The sequence below is a fragment of the Zingiber officinale genome, chromosome 6B, assembly GCF_018446385.1.
Source record: "Zingiber officinale cultivar Zhangliang chromosome 6B, Zo_v1.1, whole genome shotgun sequence".
NCBI classification, from domain to species: Eukaryota; Viridiplantae; Streptophyta; class Magnoliopsida; order Zingiberales; family Zingiberaceae; genus Zingiber; species Zingiber officinale.
The window spans coordinates 34,014,547-34,038,741 of record NC_055996.1 but is presented as its reverse complement, the minus strand read 5'-3'; the positions used below and the strand labels follow the sequence as shown (position 1 = coordinate 34,038,741).

The window sequence follows — 24,195 nt, the reverse complement described above, 5'->3', positions numbered from 1 at the left end:
TTGGTAGTCCCTTTATTAGCTCCATCTTAGCTACCTTGGCTATGTTCCTCATATTGATATGTCCAAGTCTTCTATGCCATAGTCATCCTTCCTCTTTTTTTGATATTAAACACTTAACAGAGGGGTTAGAAGCATATGAAAGATCAACATAATAAAGATTTGTTTTTCTAAATCCTTTTAACACAACATTTTCAAGATTTTTGTGCTTAACTAAACACTTATCGGGGTGAAACTCTACATTATATCCGACATCATATAATTGGCTAACACTAAGCAAATTAAACCCCATATTTTTAACTTATAAGACTTTATGAATGATGATTGTGGGTGATACCTCAATTGTGCCTTTACCTATAATCTTGAGTTTCTCACTATTCCCAAATGATACCGTTCCTTTATTTATATAATTTATTGTGGAGAACTTGCTACATCACCGGTCATATATCTTGAGCAACCGCTATCCACAATCCACATACTTGCATCCTTCTTCTCCTCTACCTAGGAAACATAAAACACACACCTCTTTGATACCCATGCACTTGATTCAGAAATGTCATTCAAATATTTCTTAGGCAACCAAGCTTGTTTTACCTTTCCTTTAAGATTCTTCTTAACTTTGTTCCTAAGTGTATCATTTCTAGTACCATTGATTAAAGACATATATGCAGCTTCCTTTTCCTTAGGTCTATATCCTATTCCGGCCTTGTTGTAAATGACTCTTTGGTCTCTAATGATCATATCTAAATATTTTAATCCATTTGTGAACTTCTTTAAACATGCTCTTAACTCAATTACATCATTATTCAAATTTTCATTTTCTTCCTTAAGGATGCTTGACCCACTAGATGAACATGCATCATTTTTAATAGACTTAAGCTTTTCCTTCAAGGTTTTCATCTTAGATTGTGATTTGACAAAAGCATTTTTGAGATGAGCAATAGTTTTATAAAGAAATTCTACTTTGGGAGATTCTTTTACCTCATCATCACTTGATGATGATTCATCACTTGATTCCGCCTCACTTGATGAATCTTCTTCGCTTGCCACTTCCACTTGACTTGATTCATCTTTGTCATCTTCAAAAGCCATAAATATCATATGTCGGGTGACATAGCATAGTTCATCTTCATCCGATGAGTCTATGCTTGGTGTATCCCATGTAGCTTGGGACACCATGACTTCCTTCTTCTTTTTCTCCCTCTTCTTCTCCTTTTCTTCTTTCTTCTTTAATTCCGGACAATTTGTCTTGATGTGTCCTTTCTTATTACATCCATAACAAATGGCATTAGTGTTAAAACTTGAACTTTGACTACTTTTACCTTTTGAGGGTTGGAACATTCACTTCACATCCTTCCTTGTGGATTTCCTTGATCTTCCCATCATCTTCTCGACATAATGAGTCACTTCACTTGCCGACATTTCATCATCACTATCCGATGATTCTTGCTCGGATTCGGATAAAAGAGGATTCCACCTTCTTTTCCTTCTTCTTTTTCTTCTTCTTCTTTTCTACAATAAGAGCTATACCTTTCTCTTTTGAAACCATATTAGCTTATTCATGAAGTTCAAATTCACAAAATAATTCATCAAGCTTAACTAAAGAAAGATCTCTAGAAACCTTATATGCATCAACCATTGATGCCCATAAGGTGGTTCTAGGAAAAGATTGAAGAACATACCTTACTAGATCCCTATTGTCAATTTTCTCACCTATTACATGGAGTCCATTCACTATCTCCTTGAAACTTCCATGTATTTGACTCACGGTCTCATTGGTTTTCATGGTGAAGGTTTGAAGTTGCCCCAACAAAAGATCTCTCTTGGCCCTCCTAAATCCGCTTGATCCCTCATTTAATTCAATGAGTTTTTCCCAAAGCTCTTTGACGGAGTTGAATGGTTCTACTTTGCTTAATTGCTCCTTTGAGAGTCCACATTATAATATTGTTGTGGCATTTGCATTTGCTTGGGCCTTCTTTACGATCTCTTTTGTCCAATCTTTGGTTGGAAGAGGTGCTCTCGATCCATCTTTTGTTTTCTCAAATCCATCTACAACACTAAACCAATTTTTAATATCATTCATCAAATAATATTCCATCCTACCTTTCCAATATGCGAAATCGTTGCCATCAAAGAAGGGTGGTCGACTGGTGCTATATCCCTCTTGAAACGTCATCTTGATGCTTCGATTGACGATGAGTTCTTCCGATGTGAACCAAGCTCTGGTACCAATTGATAGGATCTTTGTGTTAGGCTAGCGCGCGCGCGCGGGGGGGGGGGGGGGGGGGGGGGGGAATAGCCTTTCTTCCAATTTGTTACCTACAATTTGTTAGCGGAAGCACAAAAAGAAGTAAAATTGAAAAACAATAAGAAGACAAGGCTAACTCCTCGATTTACTTGGTCTCTACCTCCTTGAGGTGACTAATCCAAGGCACACACACACTCAATCAAGCTTCACTATGATCTTCTCCTTTTCGATGCAAGAACGAAGGTGGAGAAACCTTTACAAGATTATCTCTTCCTCTCACAAGATTAAAAATGAGCTTAGGAAGAAGAGAATGAGAGTATTAAGTCTTGGAGGTTACTTGAAGATCTTAAACAGTAATTTTGAATCAGTTAAGTTTGTCTCTCCAAGCTTCTAACCTTATATACAAGTTACTGAAAATCCTGATACCAGTTGACTGCTGAAACATGCAGTCGACTGGTAGCACACAACGACTACTGTACCGTTCAAATCTGTGGAGATTTTGTGCGTCATCATCTCAACGGCATTATACTAGTCGACTGATAAAATATGCAGTCGACTGGTGTTTGCGAGCTGAGCGAACAGAGCCATTCTGTTCGCTCCCAATCGACTGTATCAGTCGACTAGTGTCAATGTACACGCTCTCACTCATCATTTCCGAAGTTGCTCTTGAAGTCATCCTCCTCAGCCTTTGTCCCTCAGATGCACTCAAGTCTGTATCTCTTCTTCGTGCCATCCTTCACGTTTGCCTCGAGGTTCACTTTCCTTCACTCTGTTGCTCTTTGTCCGTGGTCCCTCGGATGCACCATCCTTCACCAATCTTCAAGGATCTGAGCCATAAGATGAGACTTTCCAAGCTTGTGTAATTTACCAAGTCCTGCACAACTTAAGTATATATTAGAACCAATATAAAACCTAACTTAAACTCTTTGACACACACATCAAAAACAATGATCGTCCCAATTAATCCTAGGTCGATTGTATCAACATTATTTATTCGTGCGCCTTCAGTATTATATGGTTTTTGGATTGGGGCATGCTCCAAAAACTATGCCAACAACATTAGATGTAATCTTACATACATAATAATGTCCATTTAAAAAAAAACTTATAGCTAAAAGATCAGCAAATCCGTTGAGGTATGGAATTGAAGTAGTCGTATGAGATGTCAAATTTGATGCAAAAATATCCTCAATGGTAGGTAATTGGGGAACAATAAATTGATGAATTGCTTCAATCCAATTAAATCTACCTAGATTTTCAAAATCACCTACAATATCTGCAAAACCTAATGGAACCTTATATGCACTAGATGAAAATAAAACATAAACAAATATATGCAAAATGTATAATTTATGAAATACTAAAACATCAACATCTGCTTCAACTCTATAAGAATAGAGTTTAAGCAACTCCTCAATTCTTGATCCAGTATGTTCTTTTTTATAGGAGAAGTGTGCAACAAAGAGGTCACCCGATACATTAGTTGAGTTCATAGGAACAGAAGCTGTCACGCCCCGAGAGTAAGGTTGTCCGACGAAAATCGGACAGCACCTCCCCTGTAGCAGTGACAAATGGAACCGGTATACATCACCAACAGATAATACATATGCAAATTAAATCACAACCACACAGATAATATGCAGCCCACACGGCTGTAAAATCAAACACACAAAATAACAAGTCCCCAGCCCAATCATTACAATACTAAATTCAAAGGTTTAACTCACAATAAAATGAAAACCAAAATCATAAAAACCGTCCTCGGAAGCGACGTGGGACCGGCAGTCGGGATCCTCCTCCAAGTGTACTAGCATCGCTATCAACTATCTGGTAAAATTACCAATGTGGGTGGTGAGTATAAAGACTCAGCGGGTAATAGAATAGACAGTGTATGAGTATCATAAAGAACAGGAATACAAAAGGATACAGTCTCGGAAAGATAAATAGCAGATACTACTGGGTAAACAAAGTATATATCCATACCTGAAATCATATCCTAGGCTAACAGTGTAAGGTCTGAGATAACATAAACTGCTACAATTCTGCTCATAACTACCAGAATCACATATGAAGTATACTGTAATAGTAATCAGTGTCCAAGCATATATAACATGTATGTGATAACAGAACTGCATAAGTAAGCATAAACAGCATAAGCAGGTATATCAAAAAGTAGCGTATGCACGGATGGTCACTCCCGCCCACCCCTCAAGTCCATGACCCCAGTATGGACGAGAGGCCGGGACAATGACAAACTGTAAGTTGCATAGTAGCTGAATAGCTACGTCTGCGACGGGGGTCCCTGCTGCCCGCGACTCCAGCAGACACTACCCATGAGTGTGCGAGTGGGGGGCATGACAGGACATGCAGCACGCTCCAAGCTACCACTACCCATGAGTGGCCGAGCATGCGGCCTAGGCCAACGACCGTCTCAACCACAAGGGAGCCAAAGTCGTTGGCTATGCATGCAATGACATGATGCAAATAATGCAACAGTCATCATATATATATATAACAGGAAATCTGGTATGCTACATGAATCCGCATGCTCAATACTAAGCATAAATAAACAGCAGTCAAACAGGTAAACATGGCATATAGTATCTACTAGTTATCAAGAATAACAACGGGAGACTGTATATATACGAAAGTGAGCATCTCGAAGATTGAGTGGATAAAGTATCAAGCACAAGAAATAAAATGAGTGGAGTCAAGATAAACACTACTTTATCTGGGCTACTCATGCACCAAGAACAATAACTAAAGAAACAAGTAAGAAGTACCCGCCTCAAATGTAGGCTAAATCTGACGTCAACTTCGTCATGACACCCGCCTCGATCAGAGTCCTGTGTCAACGTATAAATTTTAACTAATTACATATGAAATTGAATAACTATACTAATGTGCATGACCAACGAATTTGATCCGAGTTCCTTCATTATTCTCTAATAATTCTCATTACCGTTCTATCGAATCACAAGTCCATTCTTAATTCACACTAAAGATTCAAAACCAAACACTTAACCTTACAATAACTCACCTTGGATGACCCACTGCCCGAAGATATTGCTGGCACCGTACAGTGGCACTGTCTACTGCCACAGATCAACCATAGAGCCTCTACAGGGCTACACACATACGAAATCAACCCAATAAACACATGCTCACTACCAAAACCCAACATCAACACTACAGATCTGTAACCAATACTAAAGATGCCTTACCTAATGAATCGAAGCCGGGAATACACTGCCGAGGAGGTGTAATCGTCGGCACAAGCACACCGGTGCTACCTGCCGCCACAAATTCACAGATCGAAGCTCCTACAAAGCTACCAAAAACACCATCACACTGGTCAATACCCAGTACACATTGAATCCAACACTTAGGTCTACAGATTTAACTTATGAAGTGAACGAGGCCTTACCTATTGCTTCCCGGAAGAAGAATAGCTGCTGGAATTAGATCCAAGCCCTTCACAGCAAGTCACTAGTGACTCACGGCCAGAAATCCCACTGCTGAGGAAGTCCACCGATGTCCGTTTGCTGCTGGAGAATCCTGGCCAAGCTCCTCACAGCGTGACATTACCGGGACAACACCTCAATCAACGCCACATCCCAATCTAACCTCAAATCACAAAACTAAAGTCTCAAAACCCTAATCGAGCCATTCTATAACTCCACTTACCTCAGCACCCGACGGAATCAGCTCGATGCGAGGCTACACTCCGAGAAGCTCCACCGTCACGGCCCCGCGTTAAGGAGTTGAGAAGCTCGGAGACTCGATCTGCGACTAGGCACCGTCGGCGGATAGGGTGAGCTCGAGGGGAATCGGGCGTTTTCGGCGGAGTGGACACGAAGGGAATGAGAAGGGAATGAGAAGGCCTTTAGGGCTCGAGCACTGTAGCTTCTTATTTATATAGGTAGGGTTTAATTTCTCCACCTAATTAGCTCCCTAATAAGCCTCTCAAATGGTGATTTTCATTATCCCTTTAAACACTGTCATAAGTCCTCCAAATAAATCCAGAAAAATATCTAAAAATTCTCATAAATCATTATAGGTTATTTTATTTTGCCGTATCTCACAGAAGCACCTCTATCTGAAATACCAAACAATAGATATACATCTCTTCTAGTGAAAGGTACTAGGACACCTGAAAATTTAAATTGATTAGTTTTCTATTATGCACTTCTAACATTCAAAACTATAAAATGTACTTGAAAATATAAAGGTTTGAAATGCTGAATCCTAACTTTGAAATATATTCACAAGTAAACCATGAATTTACTGAATATCTTGTATGTCCAAAAAAAAAGTAAAAGGAAACTGTTCAATGATCGTTTTGTGTTGATCATGTAACAAATATAACCACGATCTTGTCCTTTCATTGTTAGATGACTAAAAAAAATCATTAAAGTGACCTAAAACACTGGTTCATTAGAATTTATGACCAATATCAACTGATGACTAGAATCCCATAGCAAAAATAAATTATTAACATAAATAAATAAATGTACATATGTAAAAATAATGTTTCTATGATTAAGGAAAACCATCACATATTGTGTTGGTTTTTACTAACCAGCACAATATTGTAGCTGATTTTTACAAACCAACACACATTGTAGCTGATATTGAAAAAACATCACCACATTGTAGATGGTTTGCAAAAATCAGCTACAATGTGACCATTTGAATAAACCAGCATATATGAACTCGATTTTTTGCAAAACAGCAATATGCTGGTACTAATTTTGGAAAATACCACCTATGTGCATATTTTTGAAAAATAGTATCATCATGTTCCTTCGAAATCAACCACTAAATTGTATCTCTCAGTGGTTTTTAAACAACGGGTTCTTAGAAACAACAATGGGTAAAAGAAAAACACTCAACGTACCTTTGCAACTCCTGTGGAATGTGCCATTAAAAACCACGAGTAGAAAATGAAGAGGAGGGAGATAAGCAGTATAGGTTGGACGAAAACCCTAACTCACTCCACGCGAGTTGATCACTTAAGAAGATGACTTGGGTCTAGGGTTTGACGTGGAGGAAGAGAGGAGCGGGATGAGAGGGAAAGATGATTTAGAGCTTTGGTTTTGAAAACCAACGACGTGAACGAAGGGAAGGGTAGAGAGAGGGCTAAAATATGTCTACGTGTTTTGAAGAGAAGAAGATACTAGATTTTGTTCGTATCAACTCACCAAGTTGGTTGTTGTCTACAGTCGTCCATATAAGAATGTGCAGTGTATCAAAATTGTATATATTTATATAATAATGTTGTGTGTAACAATTTTAATTGAATTTAATTTGACATTTTTAAAGTTTTTTTAATATAAAATGATGAGAATGGAAATAAATAAATCATTTGCGGAAGTTTAAAGTTCTTTAGTTGGCTTTATATTCATATAAACACGGTCATTATTTCTTAAATCTTGGAAAAGCCAAGCTGAAATTTTATTTTATTTTTAATTTTTAAAATATATTTTATTTTTTTTATTTCACTAGGCTTTTATATTTTTAAACCGACTAATTCTAAAATTGATTGGACTGGACTGACCCATCATAGTTTTCACATAGGTGATAAATCAAGAGGGCGGTCATGTCTTTAAAATTCTAATTTTATTGAATAAAAATTCTTATAATGTGAAAAGTTAGGATTCAACCCTTTAGATGCCTAATTAAACACCCGGAGAATTTAACCATTTCATCATTATCCATACAATTGTATGATTTCGTCACTAATATTTACATAAAATTATAATTTCATACCACGTAGTTCTTAATTACTTCATTCGTACTAATATCATTTTAATATTAAAAATATTTTAAATCGAAATATGTTTTATTTTAAAATAACGTTCCTATTATTTTTTTTTAAATATTAACTTCAAAAGTTTCAATTTTGAAAAAAATATAACATATTTTATGATTCCTAAGAAAGTTCAAATTTTTTATGGCAAAGTGTACTGTTATCGTATTTTCTATGTTATGCTATAACATCCGCATTCCGCCACACGTGACCTAAAAGTTCCACTTTTTCCTCGAGCTTTACTGATCTAAAATGCTAGCGGCGAACCGTCTTTTTGTGTGGGAGAAAAGATGATTTGTTTGTCCCAATGCTTTCTTTAATTTATTTCTAAATTAATATGAAAAAAAATAAATCAGTAATTATTAGTCATTAATATAAACGCTAAGGGTGCGTTTGGTTGACGGTTATTCTGGATAACTTTAATTATCCATCCAAGGTTATCAACAAAAACTTTATTTCGTTTAGGTAATTGATGAGTCCCGAGTAATGTTCCATGCCCGATACGTCAGCAAAAGAGGCATACAACTAGGAATCGAAAAACCTCGGAAAATTGAGGTTTTTTTTTTTATTCCGGAGTTAATAAATTTATTTTACCTAAAATATTCTCGGATAAGAGAAAAATATGACAAAAAAGAAAAGCATAAAGAAAAAAATAGGAAAATATAAAAAATAAAATTTAAAATTTTTAAAAATATAATAAAAATGAAAAATCATTAAAAAAAATAAAAATTGTAAAATAATTTAAAAAATAGAAAAACATTTTAAAAACATAGAAAAAACATAAAAAAATTGAGAAAAAAAAAATAAAAAAACGTAATTTTTTTTTAAAAAAGTAAAAGTAAAAATAATAAAAAATGTTAAAAAAACATAAAAAATAGATTTTTTTTTAAAAAAACATAAAAATGTAAAAAAAAACGTAAAAAAATAAAAAAAAACTTAAAAAATAAAAAATAAAAAATAAAAAATAAAAAATAAAAAATAAAAAATAAAAAATAAAAAAAATGTAAAAAACATAAAAAATTAAAAAATAAAAAAAACAAAAAAAAAGTAAAAAAAATAAATAAAATTTAAAAATTAAAATTAATCAAATGATTGCGTCACAAATTCATATAAAAGAATAAAAATTATCATTTAAAATTTTTGTTAGAATGAATTAAGTAATTAAATTAATGATTATATTATTATTAATAATTTGATTAATAATAATAATAATTTGTTAATGATACGTAAAATAAATAAATTTAAATATATAAAATTTATTTATGAATTTTTAAAATTTTAAATAGATTTTATATAATATTTTTAGAAGATAATTCTGTTAAAATTAAATTAAGTCATATTAAAATTGAAAAATTATTGACTAATTAACCTAACCTTTCAATTAACTCCCTAAATTTTATTCATACGCCGCCTTCCCTAGTTCCCTTCCCTCGGGCCGTCTCTGCCGTCGCCACCAAAGTCCAAACCACTTCCTCTGCCGCTGCTTTTCACCTCTTCCACACGCGCCGCCGCCGACGCCGCCGTGAGCTGTCGTCGCAGAAGACGTTGCCGTGAGCTGTCGCGTGACAAATCTGGTAAAATATTCAAAGTCTCGCACGTTATTATCTACCGGAAATTTTCCCGTGCCGGAACGCCCCAGGCGTTCCACGTCGGTTCTGACGAACCATGGAACTGACATCAATGAATTTGAAACCTCTCTTTGGCAATTCGGAATCCTAGGGTTTCCATTTAGTTATTTCTGCCCCTTTTTTAATAACTTGGATTATTTGATCAGTTCGAATAGCCCATTCTTTTCCCTTATTTTTTTTTCCACCAATGTGTTTCATTCATGTGATTTTTTATATGTTCTCCAAAACATGCTCGAAAATATTTAGTGATATGTTGATATACGTCTAAGTATGTAAGTGCTTTACATTTATTTGAATATCTAGTACTTGTTGAAAAGGGGTTGTCATCTTGTTTCAGTCTTTTGAGATTATGCCTGCTGGTTTTCATTTGAAGACAAGTGTCAGGAGCAAACTTAAGGCTTCAACTGAACAAGGGAAAGCATATGGTAGGAAGAGAAAGAACGTAAGGGCGATACAAATTTCTGAAGATGAACGCTTTGAGTCTGATGGTGTACCATATAGAGGGACAAGGAACAGGGAATTCAAAATCAGATTAGTGAGTGATAACAACAGGAAGAAGCTGATTAGGGAAGGAAATGCAAAATTCAATAATTTTAGGGGAAGTTCTGAATTTCAGCCCCGTGGGAGGGCAAAGAATGATGCTACTACTTGGAATAAGGAGCAGTTTAGTGAAGCAAGAATATCTAGAAGAAAAAGTTATAGTGATAAACGAAAAGGTATGTATGATGGTGATTCTGATGTGCATGAAGCATCTAATCCGAGACGTATTATGCGCAAAGGCAGGACTTTGAACAATGGTGCTGTGCTTGGTAAAGAAGATGATACAGGAGTCCGGACTAATGACTATCATGCTAAGGTTAGGTCCAAGCAAGACAGCTTTGAAAAATTTTCTGATAAATTTGGACCAAAGATGACAAAGCAATCCAGAGATGCATCTTCCGAGGGAGGTGATGTTGGTACTGGAGATGGAATAGTAGAAGATGACACAAAGAAGAAAAATAAATCAAGTCAACTTACAGAAACCAAACATGAAAGGTTTCAAACAAGAGTGCTTGATAAATCTGGAAAGAAGATCCGCGTCAACAGGAAGGCTTTGGCTAATGCCACTGCTGGAACAAATCTTCCAGTGAGAAAGAAAAAGAGAGGCATTAGAATTGATCCATATGACACTTCAAACAAGCGATTGGATGATGGTGTTACTAACAGCGGTCAGTATCTCTGGCTTTCACACTCCTTTCCAAATTCTCCATCATAGGTTCCCTGTGATAGGATTCAACTTTTGTTTCATTTTACTATTTTACTTCTAACATCTTCCTTTTACTGGACTCTATAGAGTCAGCATTCACATTAGGAAGATCTTTATTAGTTAGATTGGATGCCATGAACTTGTCCAATGGTACAGTATGACTATTGCCTTATGACTAGTTCTGTGAAATATTGCACACAGGATGAAAAGATGAATGCCGATGATCATCAGTGGCTCAAATTATTAAGCTCTTGTTTTGGTTTTTAATTTTTTCCCTCTGTATTTTGCATACATGGCATGCAGAGAAGGTTAATGAGGAAAAGACTGAAATCTCAATGAACGCTCAGTTTCGTGCAATACAGCCAAGCTCATCGATCCTTTCATTTGTTGAAGATAATGTAAATTGATAAATCATTGAGCTCATTTCTTTCATGGTTTTTTATTGTATTTAATGCTTTGTCCTTGCTATTAGCTATTGGGACGCAGGCGAATGATCGAATTAAAAAATGCTGGTTATAATGCTAAGCTCTCTGCGCCTTTGGATAATGTTCCCTTCTCAACAAGCACTGAAAGAGAAAGGATTGAGGAAAATGTATGACTTTTCTTTGGGAAAGACAATTATAAGTTTGTTTCTTTTTTTTTTTTTTTCAATCTCAAAGTATTAATTAGAATTACTATTAGTTGGCACCAAGAATAATTTTTTTCTCTTCATTTATCTTGACAAAATTTTTGACCTATTAATGGTGTTTTCCTTCATTCAGGTATTTAGGAATAAGCTGGAGTTTTTTGCTTCAGCAAAAGTTTCGTCCTCATTTCCACCTCCCATGATTCCAGAGATAGCTTTTGCAGGTATTCTACAGTTTGTTTTTGACGAGCTAGCTTGCTTGTGTTACACAAGCAATTTTTTAAATTTTTTATCTTATAAGAATCTGTATACCTCTATTTGACATATATACCCTATTGCCAAATAGTAGTTATATTTATGCCAAAAATGTTGGACAGCTATTAATAATCTAGACAACTCTTTATTCAACTTTATTGTTCAAATTTTTTTGAGATTGTCCTGCATTATTTTAGAAGTTACACAGGATAACTAATTTGGTTTGGTTACTCATCTGCATTTTTCTAGAATATTTACCTTTGGATTAATGAATTGTCTGTTTGACAAGTTATTCTGGTCAATTACGAAATATTCAATCCTGCATCTTGAGCGTGCTACTATTTACTGTTGTTGGCTGATGTATCCATGGTTTAGATTAAAGCTTGTTTATTTAGTTATCTGTGTCTTTCTAGAACTTTCACTTTTAGATTTGGAAGAGATAGTGAATTGACTGCTTGACAAGATAATATGGTCATTTAGGTAGATCAAATGTCGGGAAGTCCTCACTGTTGAATGCTCTTACTAGACAATGGGGAGTAGCATGGACATCAGATAAGCCAGGCCTTACTCAGGTATTTTATGTTTAATTAGCCAGCATGCCATGTGTATGGTAAATGAACAAAAAGGTTCTAATTTATTCTTTCACAGACTATTAACTTTTTCAAGCTTGGCTCAAAGCTATGTTTAGTTGATTTGCCGGGATATGGCTTTGCATATGCAAAAGAAGAAGTAAAAGATGCATGGGAGGAACTTGTGAGTTTGCATTTGTATACTTCTTAACTTTGTACCTATATAATGTTTTTGATAAATTCCTTTGTATAGTAGGATCATCTTTGTACAATTATTACATATCTCTTTAACAAACATCTTTATTTAGTATACTTTTTGATCACTGTTCTTTTTTTTTTTCAAATGAATCAGCCAAATTCTATTCTAGATGATAGAAATCTTTCATTGAGATTTTTTTGCAAAGTACATCAACTTATCAAAGCTCAGGAGCATAATGACCTTCAATAACATATGTCCTGACAATTTTCTGCCAGCATTGTTAATTTTCTTGTGATAGCCCATGAGCTGAAAATTAGAGGTCTATTTTCTTAATTAGCTTGAATTATTATGCTAAAATAAATAATGATTCTTGGACCTGGAAGATCTCTACTATCTGGAGCCTTCAGATGCATTTTTAGTTCAGCATTGTTGAGGACAAACGTCTTGAAGGTGTTCTCACTTCTCATCATGGGCTAAAGTGTCCTACTTGTTAAATGGCTGGAAAGTTGAATAAGGAATTCTAATCCAATCTCAAAATGTGACACATAGATTGGACTGAAGTGTTCTTTTGATTGAGAAAATAAGATTGTCCAACCAAATTCCATCATCTTAAAGTATGTAATAATGAATTATGGACAATTCACATGCATCTTGTAAAAAAAGATTCCTTTTTGGGACCCATGTTGCACACTTGACTGCACTTATACTCGGACTATGATTAATGGTCTATTGTTGCTCAAACAGCCTATTGTGTTGTTCTTATGCTGATTTATTGCAACTAAAACTTGACAATTTAGTGCTAATTTAAACAACCTATATTATATGTTTGCTGTTTCTGTTGAACTACATCTTTACTTGTCTTGTCGTTCCTATAACTCGTGCCATCAATCTGAAGCAGCGATTTGAATTTCAGGTGAAGGAGTATGTTTCAACTAGAGTTGGCCTACAACAAGTATGTGTCCTCGTTGACACTAAATGGGGTATGAAACCAAGGGATCATGAGCTCATTGATTTGATGGAAAGGTGTGATGTTCTCTACATAAATTCTTTGATGCAGTTTGCAAATTGTGGGAAATTATATTCTTAATATTCTTCTTGATGGATGAACTGCTACTATTGATCAGTAATTTTGTTCAGGACAAGGATTTATCTGGAGCATCACAGGGTTTAATTTCTTGAAAACATTGACCAAGCAATTACTCTGGTGTGAATTGTTTAACTGTAATAATAGATTTCTCAGATCAGATTGGGCCTTGGCATGAATGGATCAGGATTGTGCCATTGTGCAAGCTTTCTCGTGCAAGAAAACATATGCTTTAGCATGTTTACACGAAGTTAACATTTAAACAATCAAGATAACTTGAAGTCCCATATATTGGGATTTTTTTTAACATTTCAAGCATATTCTACTTTTATCCCATCTCATTATCAAATTTTAGCCTATGCTATGTTGAATCTGAATTGCACAATTTTCTCTTAATATTTATATTGTTTCTTCCATGGCTCCAAATGAACTTTTGGGTATTATTCTAGTTTTGAGTCTTGTTCATTGTGGCATTTCCATTGAAATTTGATTGAATTTTTTTTGCATGAATTGTTCATCAGATCTCAAACGCCATATCAAATACTATTGACAAAGACAGATTTAGTATTCCCCATTGATGTTGCACGCCGCGCTATGCAAATTCAAGAGGTGAGTTTTCCTAATTTTCCAAGTTTGGTTGGATACAGAAAATTATGGTAATACTTCATTTTGTTCATCATGTCAGAATCTCAAGTTGAACAAATCGATCATAAACCCAGTGGTAAGCTTTCATGCTCTGAAAATGATGTGTCGGATGTCAGATTTATTGTAGTCTTCATGAACTACTCAAAACACAATGAGTTTTCTTTGTAAAGATGCCTATCTGATGACGTGAAACTAAATGCAGCTGATGGTTAGCTCCAAGTCGGGTGCTGGCATCCGTAGCTTGAGGACTGTGATCACAAAGCTTGCTCGATTTCTGAAACCATAGGGCCACTAGTAGGGTTCCTCTAACCTTCAAACTTCCTATTTCGATTAAAAAAAAAATCATCTATCATCACCTTGCAATTCTTCTCTAACCTGATGTGCTGACTGATCAACACAGCTGCAACCCAAAGCAACACTCAAGAAACATAATTCTCCACATCAAAGAGAACGCTTAAAGATGTGATCTTGTGCATTCTATTTAATATAAACAATCATCAATTTGCTTGTACCTGAATGTTTGTCCTGGCTAGTTGAGGCAGTCGAGCAGAATGGCTGCTACTTCAACCACCAAACTCCCATAGTGTCGCCTGGGCTCAATATGGCATCGATCTGCCGATAGTTTTGAAGTTCTAATTATGTGAGCGTGCTACCTTGATACGATGATTCTAGTTTCAATAGCAGAGTAAGCAAGCTATTATGTAGTGAAATCATTTCAGTTGGTTTACCATACGGTTGTTAGAACTTTGAACCTTATTTTATGTCAAACCAAATCTATTTGTTAAAGTTTGGTATATTTGCAAAATATTGCTCGCTAGTCTTTTAGAATAGCCTGATATAAATGTTGCCAAATATTAAGATTGCTCATTTTTTATTTATTATAAAAATTAAATATGCATTCTTTTTTATTTATATGGTCGCTCTTCATTTAAACTTCATTTAAATAGTCCATAATTTAATTTTATCATATTACAATATTTTGTATATATATATATATATATATTCTTTTAAAATGATGCTATTTTATAGGACAAAAATGAAAAGAACGTCTATTATTTGATAAATTGTCAAATGAATATATTCTTTTCAAAAATATTTTTAGATTAAATTTTAATATTTAGATTATAGCAGCTACTATCGTTAGTTATTACAATATATAGAAGTTACTGGTTATTACAATGTGTAATGTGTAGTAGTTGGTTGTTAGTTTTCTATACTAATATCATTATCTCATTTTAATTTTATTTGAAAGTGATAATTTAATTAAAATAATATTTTAAATTATAAAATAAAAATGACACCCATTATAAATAAAATGATCACTAGGTAGGTAAAGGTTAGCATGCATATGACCTTTTGTCAAATATATAAAAACTAATAAGTAATTATTAGAGTATTCATATTAATTTTTATAAACACAAAATTTAATTTAAATTTTACATTTTATATAAAATTTTTTTTGCATTAGCTACTTTATTCCTTCTCTAAATTTAGATTTCATAAATAATAGTTTTTTAAATTTAAAAAATAAAATTCATTCCCTAAATATTAAAATATTATTTAATTTGGGAGAGAGAAAAAAAAATAAAGGGAATGAATTGTGTAATGCATAAGAAAAAATGAAAATTAATAAAAAATAGAAGAGAAAAGAAAATAATAAAAAAAATAAAGATAATTAAAATTTTAAGATAGCTAACCTAGTATATAGTAAAAATTAAATATCTAAATTTAATAAAATGAATAATTTATTTAAATATTAGAGATATTATAAAAAAAATTAATGTAAATATTTTTATAATATATTATTAATAATTGCGAGCTAACACCAACTTAAACTAAAATCCGATTATTTCAAATAGGTACAATGAATAAGAGCACATTTGATTTGATGTTAATTGAAAACGAAGTCTTGTCATTTTCTTTTATTGCGTTGATTAGATATATCATCATCATCCCTGGAACAACTCTTCCAGAACCTTACCTTTTTTGTTTTTTTTTATGAAATTCTAGAAGCTTACCTAAACATACGAATAGGTAACATCTTCTTTTTTCCTCCTCATCGATCAAAGACCGGTCCGTCCCCAATCGACGGCGCGAGTTTCTCCAAAGACTGCGTCCGCAGAGAGACCCGATCGCCTTTCTTCCCACCCAATTCCACCAGCCACTCCCTCGATCCATCTATAATCGATGGATTCAACACCAGGCACCAGCTCCAAGTAAAATCAACGCGCGATTCGTGGTGTTCTCCATTCGCATCTAGTCAACCGAGCGGAGGAGAGCCAAATCCGCCCCCAAAATCGCTCCTTGTTTTTTCCTTGGGTGTCAGAGATCTGAAGGAGGAGGAGCAGCGATGTGTCCGCTCAGAGTGCTGCTGATCTTTCTCTCCGCCACTTTGGCTGGTTTCTTTCTTCTGAGGAACCTCAAGACTCAGTCTGACCTAATCGAAGAGCCCCTGGAAGACGATTTCCCAAAAGAGCAACTTTCTCTTTCCAACAAGGTAAATTTTCTTTTCTCCTTTTTTTTTTCTTATGAAAGATCTGATTTTTCTCGTTCTTGTGTGGTATGGATGATGAACTTTGGAGGTGAAATTCAGGTTTGTTCGAAGATTTATTCGGGCTTCTGGACATGCGTCGATATGGCGAGCGGGAGGTACTTGTGGAGGATCATGGCGCCTGCTGCTACCAAGGAGAAGAAGGCTTGTTGATGAACGTGAGGAGAAATTATTGTGGCCTGCCTCTTTTCTTTCATCTTTCTTTGCTGAGAACCAAAAAACAAGAAGAAAACCAAAACATATAAGTACTGTTGATTTATCACAGTATTGTTTGTATCCAACAAAATTTTTAACTGATGATGTATATTTTGTTGTATACACATTTCATAACTTTTTATAATCTTAATTCATTATATTTGCTTGCTGTGCCAACTAAATGGTGTTCTTGAGCTCTCTGCTACTACCAAAAGCTGTTTGTTGCTAGCTTGGTGATGGAAAATATAGATAAAAAAAATACTTTCTAACACAAATCATATGATTTCAAGTTTTTGAAATCTTGTAATCCTGTATGTTTTGTTTGAGATGATCTTAGTGTCGTCATTTTTGGTTTCTGATGTTTGTTGCTAGCTTGGTGATGGAAAATATAGATAAAAAAAAATACTTTCTAACACATCATATGATTTCAAGTTTTTGAAATCTTGTAATCCTGTATGTTTTGTTTGAGATGATATCTTAGTGTCATCATTTTAGTTTCTGATTTGATCATGATCATCCACTAGAATCCATTGGGAAGGTATTCTTATATGGTTGTGATTCAGATGAACTATTCATAAAGTGTTAACTCATTTTGTAATTTCAATGAACTTCTTGCTTGTGCTTCACTTCCTAAAGCAAGTTTGCCATCTTTTTCCAGCTCATGTTGCGACATTTTCAATACTGATTCAAACCCTTGTGTGGTGGAGTTGACATTGATTAATAATCCAGTATGAATGTTTGTTTATAGAAGAGATGTCTTTCAGTCTCGTCCCTAATGCCTACCAATGTTACATCCTGGAACTACAACTTAAGGCCCTGCCCTATACACATTGGTTGGCTGTGTTTCTGTAGAGATGGTTGAAATTGTGACAAACAAGTTGAAGTAATTCAATTTTGAAAAGAATGTAAGGGATAGAGGATACGCAATGTTATTGAAGTAATTCAATTTTGAAAAGAATGCGGGATAGAGGGTCTCAATATTAGTGAAAAATTCAAGGAAGAGATATGATTCATGAAGCTGACTTTATATAAGTTGGAACTAGAACTACTTAGTGCAATGGTTGAAAATATGGTATATTGTGCCTCTACTTTCCTTACTTAAGGTCTATAGTTCAAAATATGCTTGTCTCTTAATTCAAGTTGATGTGCATTAAAAAAAAAAGGTAAATGGTGTATGCTGAACATCAAAAAAGCTGCATAATATATGAATAAAATGTATTATTTAAAAAATAACTTTAGAAACAAGGAAGTAAATGTTTAGGGTGTATACCCCAGAAAGATTTATGGTGTCTTGTTTACATAATAATATCCTTCTCTTGCTTAGCTTCTGCTTGTATAATTGTCCTTAAACTCGAAGAACAATAAAGGATAAATGATCTGTCCTTTGTATATAAATAGGCTGGAGATTGAAGTTGTTGTTTACTTTTGCTTATGAAATGCTTATAATGAATGATTCCCACCAACCACTTTAAATAAGATGAGCAATCTCCTTTCTCCAATTCTGACTAAATGATTCTTTTGGTTATGAATGATTGATTAGTACCAACCACTTTGGATAAAATAAGCATTCTCCTTTCTCAAATGGTTGAGTGCCTGCCCACTATTTTTATGATAATATTCGATCGAGGATGCCTTAATTATCAAAGATGGCAAAAGGATAGTAAACTGCATAAGTTTTAGATGACTGATTCGCCATTGGACTAGTGAACTAATTTGGTTGGCTTGGATGTTCAGGCATTAACTTGATTTAGATGAACCTTTCAAGTAAGGTTGGACTCCGAAGGGTGACAGTCCCCGTCGGCATGAGTCCAAGAGCGAAATCATCTTAGAGAGCAACTCGGTGCTTAACCTTTTGTTGATTCGATGATGCCTCATCTTTATCACATTTCCTCGGTAGTACATTGTTCTTGGTAGAACATACTTCAGTTAGCAATGAATAAACCATCCCTATTTCGAGGAGGTATACTAGAGGCAATCTAAGAGCCCCTTCGTGTCTGCAACAATTCTATATGCGAAAATTGTAGAGAATGATCGACGACACCTACATGATTGAGGATCTAGCTTTTGTTCGAATGTGTGAATGCCCCATTATGGACACTTTACCCGAATCATGTGCTAAAATGTTTGCACCCTCATTCTGTTGTAGAAGTAATATTTCTTTTGTTGCTTTGCTTTACATGTGAGATTTATACTATTGAAGTTCCTTTGTTCACAAAGCACACCATCATGTTTGTATTCTCTGAGTTCAGTTTGATCGTCTAGTTGCACGATAATGATAGCGAGCCTACCATCAGCCTCATCAGACATTCCTTGGAGCAAACAATCAGCTCCAACTCAAAGGAGTCAACATCCTAGTGGATACCACGGTAGCCATATTGATGGGAATTGGGAATATCTGAGGAACCTTTTCGATGAACAAAAGGAATGGGGACATAGTTTTCGCAAATAAAGACCAGTAACAGAGTGAGGAGAAGAATTTACGGGCAAACCAATTTCAAAGATGACTAGCATATAATGCAATATCTTCCTTATATATTGTTGCCTCCTCCATCCCCTATTTTCTTGTTCTTATCTGCAACTAATTTCATGCTCATGGGAGGAGGCAGCATATGGCGATGGAGTTCGGCATTCCCCTCGCGGTAAGCTTGACGATGTATCGATGAACAAGGACAACCATGGCGCAAGATGAGCACCTTCATTGTTAAGTCTTTAAAGCTCTATCCATTCTCCATTATTGCCTTGAAGTGCCTTTGGACCATAGTTTGCAAAATTGTGATTAGAATCGTAAAATTGTAATATCTGAAAGTACCAATCAATCCGGGATAATTTGGAATCGGCTTTTGGGGTGAAATTGGAGCAGAATATGGGATCATATAGATTGGTAAAATCAGTATGATTCTACATTACAACGATTCACATATTATTTTTTGCTGGAACTGTTTTGTTGGCATTTAACTAGGCCACCTTGTGTTTTTTTTTTTTATTGCCTCAAATCCTAAAGATCCAATCTTACTTTTCCAATCCTGACGAATCCAATCCTATTGATCTAATCCTTATCAATCATGATCCCAAATCAATCCTATTGATCTAATCCTTATCAATCATGATCCCAAATCAATCTTGCATAGGATCACAATCCTACCAACTATGCTTTGGACAATGAGGATCAAACATGAATTAGATAATTCAATTTCCTTTATAAAATCAAATAAATATTTTTATTTTTAAAAAATATTATATTTTTAAAAAATATTTTTAAATAAAAAAAATAAAAGGTGCCCAATATTTTATTTTTTTTATTCGGAGATGCCATTACAAATTAAGTGATTTATAAATTATTACAAATATAATTAAAAATTAGGCAAAAATTAAAAGGGCAATCTAAATTTTACAAATCACAGAAGAAGTGTTTTTTTTTTCAAAAAAAATTAAATAGATGTGCCTCCCATAATTTTATCTCGAAAATATCCCTTGATCTAGCACAGTTGTAAAAGCTACGGGTAACTTTTATAACATGTAACAACTATTGGATAGTTTATATGTGTAAAAGCTACTCATTAGTTACTACAACATATTTAGGATAAATTTAGGATGTAATATTTATACCGTATAGAAACTACCTAATCGCTGCTACAATGTGTAAAAGCTACCGCAGAGCTGCTACAACGTATTTAGTGTGAGATTAGGGATTATGATTTAGAATATAGGGTTTAAGATCTATAAACATTATTATATCAAAATATTATTTAATAACTTAGTCAAAATTATTTAAACTTCATCAAAATTATTTTAAAATAGTTGTACAAGTTATTATGCAATTATTACAACCCTAAATCTTAAATCCTAAATTCATCCTAAATATGTTATTAGTAAAAAATATGATACTGCTACGTTAGCACTGCCCTTATGACCACCCCAAGATATTGAGAGAGAGTTTAGCAAGAACTCAAATTGGCAAGTGCATGAACATGCAAGAGCATCCAGTAGCAAGACCAATTTATTTTCTTAGACGTAGTTATGTTTCCCTTCAAACTATGACTCGAGAAGAAAATGAGGCTACTAGCCTCTCTTTTGGGTATTGAAGAAGGACAATCGAGACTACCAACAAGGAAGATGACCATCCTATGGTCTTTTGATTTGGTTGTGCTCTATTCAGAGTATAGATGAGGAAAAATCGTCTTTCTAGTTGCCGACACGACCATCCCATGCCTCTGGCATGAGCGTGTTATATTATGTCTTTTGATGAATTCTAAATTTGATCTTTTATTATTTTTTTAATTTATTTTAGATTTTTGGGATTAGTTTTCTTCTCTAAAAATTAGTTTAGATTTTATCTCTTTCTTTTAGGATGAATTTTCTATTACTTTTTCTTTTGTTTATTGTGATGTTTTCTTATTTCTTAGATTATTTAAACAAGGGTTAATACTCTTATAAAAATATGTTATGCTTGGTTTTAATTTGAATAAAAATTTATTTTCATCTAAACCTATAGGCAACTCCTCTTCGTTAGTGAATTCCCCCTCTTCCTATGCTTTCTCTGCAAATCTCTATTCAAACATCACACCAAGAGATTCCTTCCGGTGTCAATTGGTATCAGAGCCTTAGATCCATGGATGATCATCGTGGTCGTGGTCATGAAAGACAGGTTCTGGTTGAGTAAGTCTCGCACCAGGATCGAAGCGTACCCTATGAGCTCATCAAAAATCTACAGAGGCAAGTCACAGAGTTATCCCAGCATTTAGTGTCGCAAGATCGTAAGTTCTTTTATTCTCCTTTTGAAAAATCGTTAATTTTCAATCAAGGAGAGATGTTGACGCACAAGTTTGGTGTCAAGAGATTTGGGATCAACCGCCTCATCACCTACAACTTTGATAGAATGTCAGTTCTGCAGCGCCTCTATGTTTCCCATTCCTCCTGTGACGGCAGAGAAAACCTTGCGGATGCGGATCTCGACAACAAAGTATGACAACGGTGACATGATAAGATCAAAATATTTGATGATCCAATTTATGATGATGATAAGATGATGAAGTTGTTGGTGAGGTTGGTGTTTGCGTGTTGTAGGATTTTTTCATGGAAAGGAGCTCTGCAAGAGCATCAATCCGGACGAGTCCATGGCGCACGGTGCTGCCATCCAAGCCATGATTCTCATCGGCGAGGGCAATGAGAAGGTGCAAGTTGAGCCTGAATTCACAATGATTGAACAAGGAACTGAGATCACTTACAAAGATGAAACCCATGAAACCAGTACTGAAGTTGAGAAGATCCGTGTAAAGGATAAAAACAAAGTCCAAGAAGTTGAGGTGGATCTCAATACCCATTCAGTAGTTGGAACATCATACTAGATGGCTCCTGAGGTTATTGAAAAATCTGGTGTTTCTGCTGCATTAGACATCTGGAGTGTTAGTTGCACTTTTTTGGATTGTTCAGGATGTGAATCCTCCTACACCTGAGGGTTTGACATTACTGACTTTCTACCTCAATGCTTCAACAAGGATTTTCAATGCAGTAACCTGATGTTAAAACATTTCTACTGCACCCATGGATTCAAAACTCAAGGCACACTTTGCATTCCAATCTGGGACAAACAAATGCAAGTATAAGGAATATTGAGGATAATCATAATGCAAGTGAAAGCACATGAGTTCAGGAGAACACAAATGGTGCATCAGATATTGGACAAGACAAATGTAAAAAGGAAAATTTGGCTATTGGTTCTGTTCCGTTTGCAGGTTTTGATGGACATAGAAAACCTTTTACTAAGGGTACCTTCTAAAATGGTCAAGAAAGCAAAGCAGAAGACGAGCTATCGAACAAAGATTCTACCTTAGCCATCTATGAAAAGCCATCTTTAGGGCATTCTGCTACAAAACCAGTTTCCAACTTTCCAATAGCACTGGATGAGCAAAAGGAGATATCTGGAGAAATAAAAAATAAGAATGGGCTCAAAATAATGGCGGCAAAAGAAGATGAAATCCAGCTACTAATAAATTTTGTTGATTTGGTGCAAGATGATTTTCCTCTTAGGCTTTCACCTGATACAATTATAAACTCGAGAATGAGCTCTTTTCAACCCAAGACATCTGTGCAGGAATAGTACCATGACTAATTTATTTACTTCGATATGGTTATATTCCACTTCAAGCTATGACGAGAAGATAAAGAGGCTACCAGCCTCCCTTTTGGATTTTGAAAAAGAACGATCAAGACTACCGACAAATAAGATGATCAACCTGTGACCTCCTGATTCAGTTGTGCTCTATTGAAAGTCTGGACGAGGTAGAATCATCTTTTTAGTGGTTGACACGGTAATCCCATATCCTTTGATATGAGCATGTTATGTTATGTCTTTTGATGAACTTTGGTCTATTTACTTTTTTTTTATTTTAATTTAAAATTTTTAGGATTAGATTTCTTTTCTAAAACTTAGATTAGATTTATCTCTTTTTTTTGGAAGAGTTTTTTTTTTTGCTTTTTCATTTGTCTGTTACGACTTTTTCTTATTTTTAGGTTATTTAAACAAAGTACAAATCCTTTGGTCCACAATTCCTGATTCTTTCCTAGTCCCTTCCACAATTTGCACATCGGATCGCGGCGGGAATCCGACCAAAATTGACTGCAATCTTTCCAAGGTTCACCTTCCCACCTAGGTTATAGTTTTGGGTCGAATCAGGCGGCCACCCCCTACTCGGCACCTTATAGTCCGCCCACTGCTGGTGACCTCTAGTCGTTTGGCTTGACTTAAAACTATAACCTAGGTGGGAAGGTGAACCCAGGGGAGATCGCAACCAATTTTGACAGGATTCTGACCGCGATCCGACGTGCAAATTGTGAAAGGAATTAGAGATTACGAACCAGAGAATCTGGACTAATTTAAATAAGGGTTAAAGCTCTTGTAAAAATATGTTGAGTTTAATTTTAATTTGAATAAAAATTTATTTTCGTTTAAATCTAGAGGCAACTCCTCTTCGTTGACAAATCCCCCCTCTTCCTACATTTTTTCTATAAACCTCTATTTAAACGCCGCACCAAGAGATTCCTTTCCTTGAGTCAGCAAGACCGTAGAGATGATGAAATCCCTTATCGAGTTTTAATCCCCCATCACTACAGTCATTATCCCATGCACTTGCTAATTGAGCCA

At 35.0% G+C, this 24,195-nt stretch overlaps 1 protein-coding gene and 1 long non-coding RNA gene across 2 annotated transcripts; both read left to right on the top strand.

Moving 5' to 3' along the window:
* The first annotated feature begins 9,452 nt into the window (after nucleotides 1–9,452).
* LOC121992345 lies at nucleotides 9,453–15,094 on the top strand. Its single transcript, XM_042546650.1, has 12 exons — nucleotides 9,453–9,631; nucleotides 10,023–10,893; nucleotides 11,235–11,329; nucleotides 11,404–11,523; nucleotides 11,693–11,780; nucleotides 12,292–12,383; nucleotides 12,460–12,564; nucleotides 13,493–13,602; nucleotides 14,185–14,272; nucleotides 14,349–14,384; nucleotides 14,511–14,602; nucleotides 14,709–15,094. Exons 2-11 carry the CDS (start codon nucleotides 10,035–10,037, stop codon nucleotides 14,592–14,594), a joined length of 1,677 nt encoding a protein of 558 aa, XP_042402584.1. The 5' UTR covers nucleotides 9,453–9,631; nucleotides 10,023–10,034; the 3' UTR covers nucleotides 14,595–14,602; nucleotides 14,709–15,094.
* Nucleotides 15,095–16,313: 1,219 nt separating this feature from the next.
* On the top strand, nucleotides 16,314–17,214 carry LOC121990071. Its single transcript, XR_006114434.1, has 2 exons — nucleotides 16,314–16,805; nucleotides 16,902–17,214. It is a non-coding gene; the product is annotated as an uncharacterized LOC121990071 (long non-coding RNA).
* Nucleotides 17,215–24,195: the final 6,981 nt, after the last annotated feature.

Coding starts and splice junctions, on each gene's coding strand:
- LOC121992345 (XM_042546650.1), top strand. CDS start 10,035: ATGCCTGCTGGTTTTCATTTGAAGACAAGTGTCAGGAGCAAACTTAAG. Junction 11,330..11,403: donor TTTCATTTGTTGAAGATAAT/GTAAATTGATAA, acceptor CCTTGCTATTAG/CTATTGGGACGCAGGCGAAT. Junction 14,385..14,510: donor AATCGATCATAAACCCAGTG/GTAAGCTTTCAT, acceptor AACTAAATGCAG/CTGATGGTTAGCTCCAAGTC.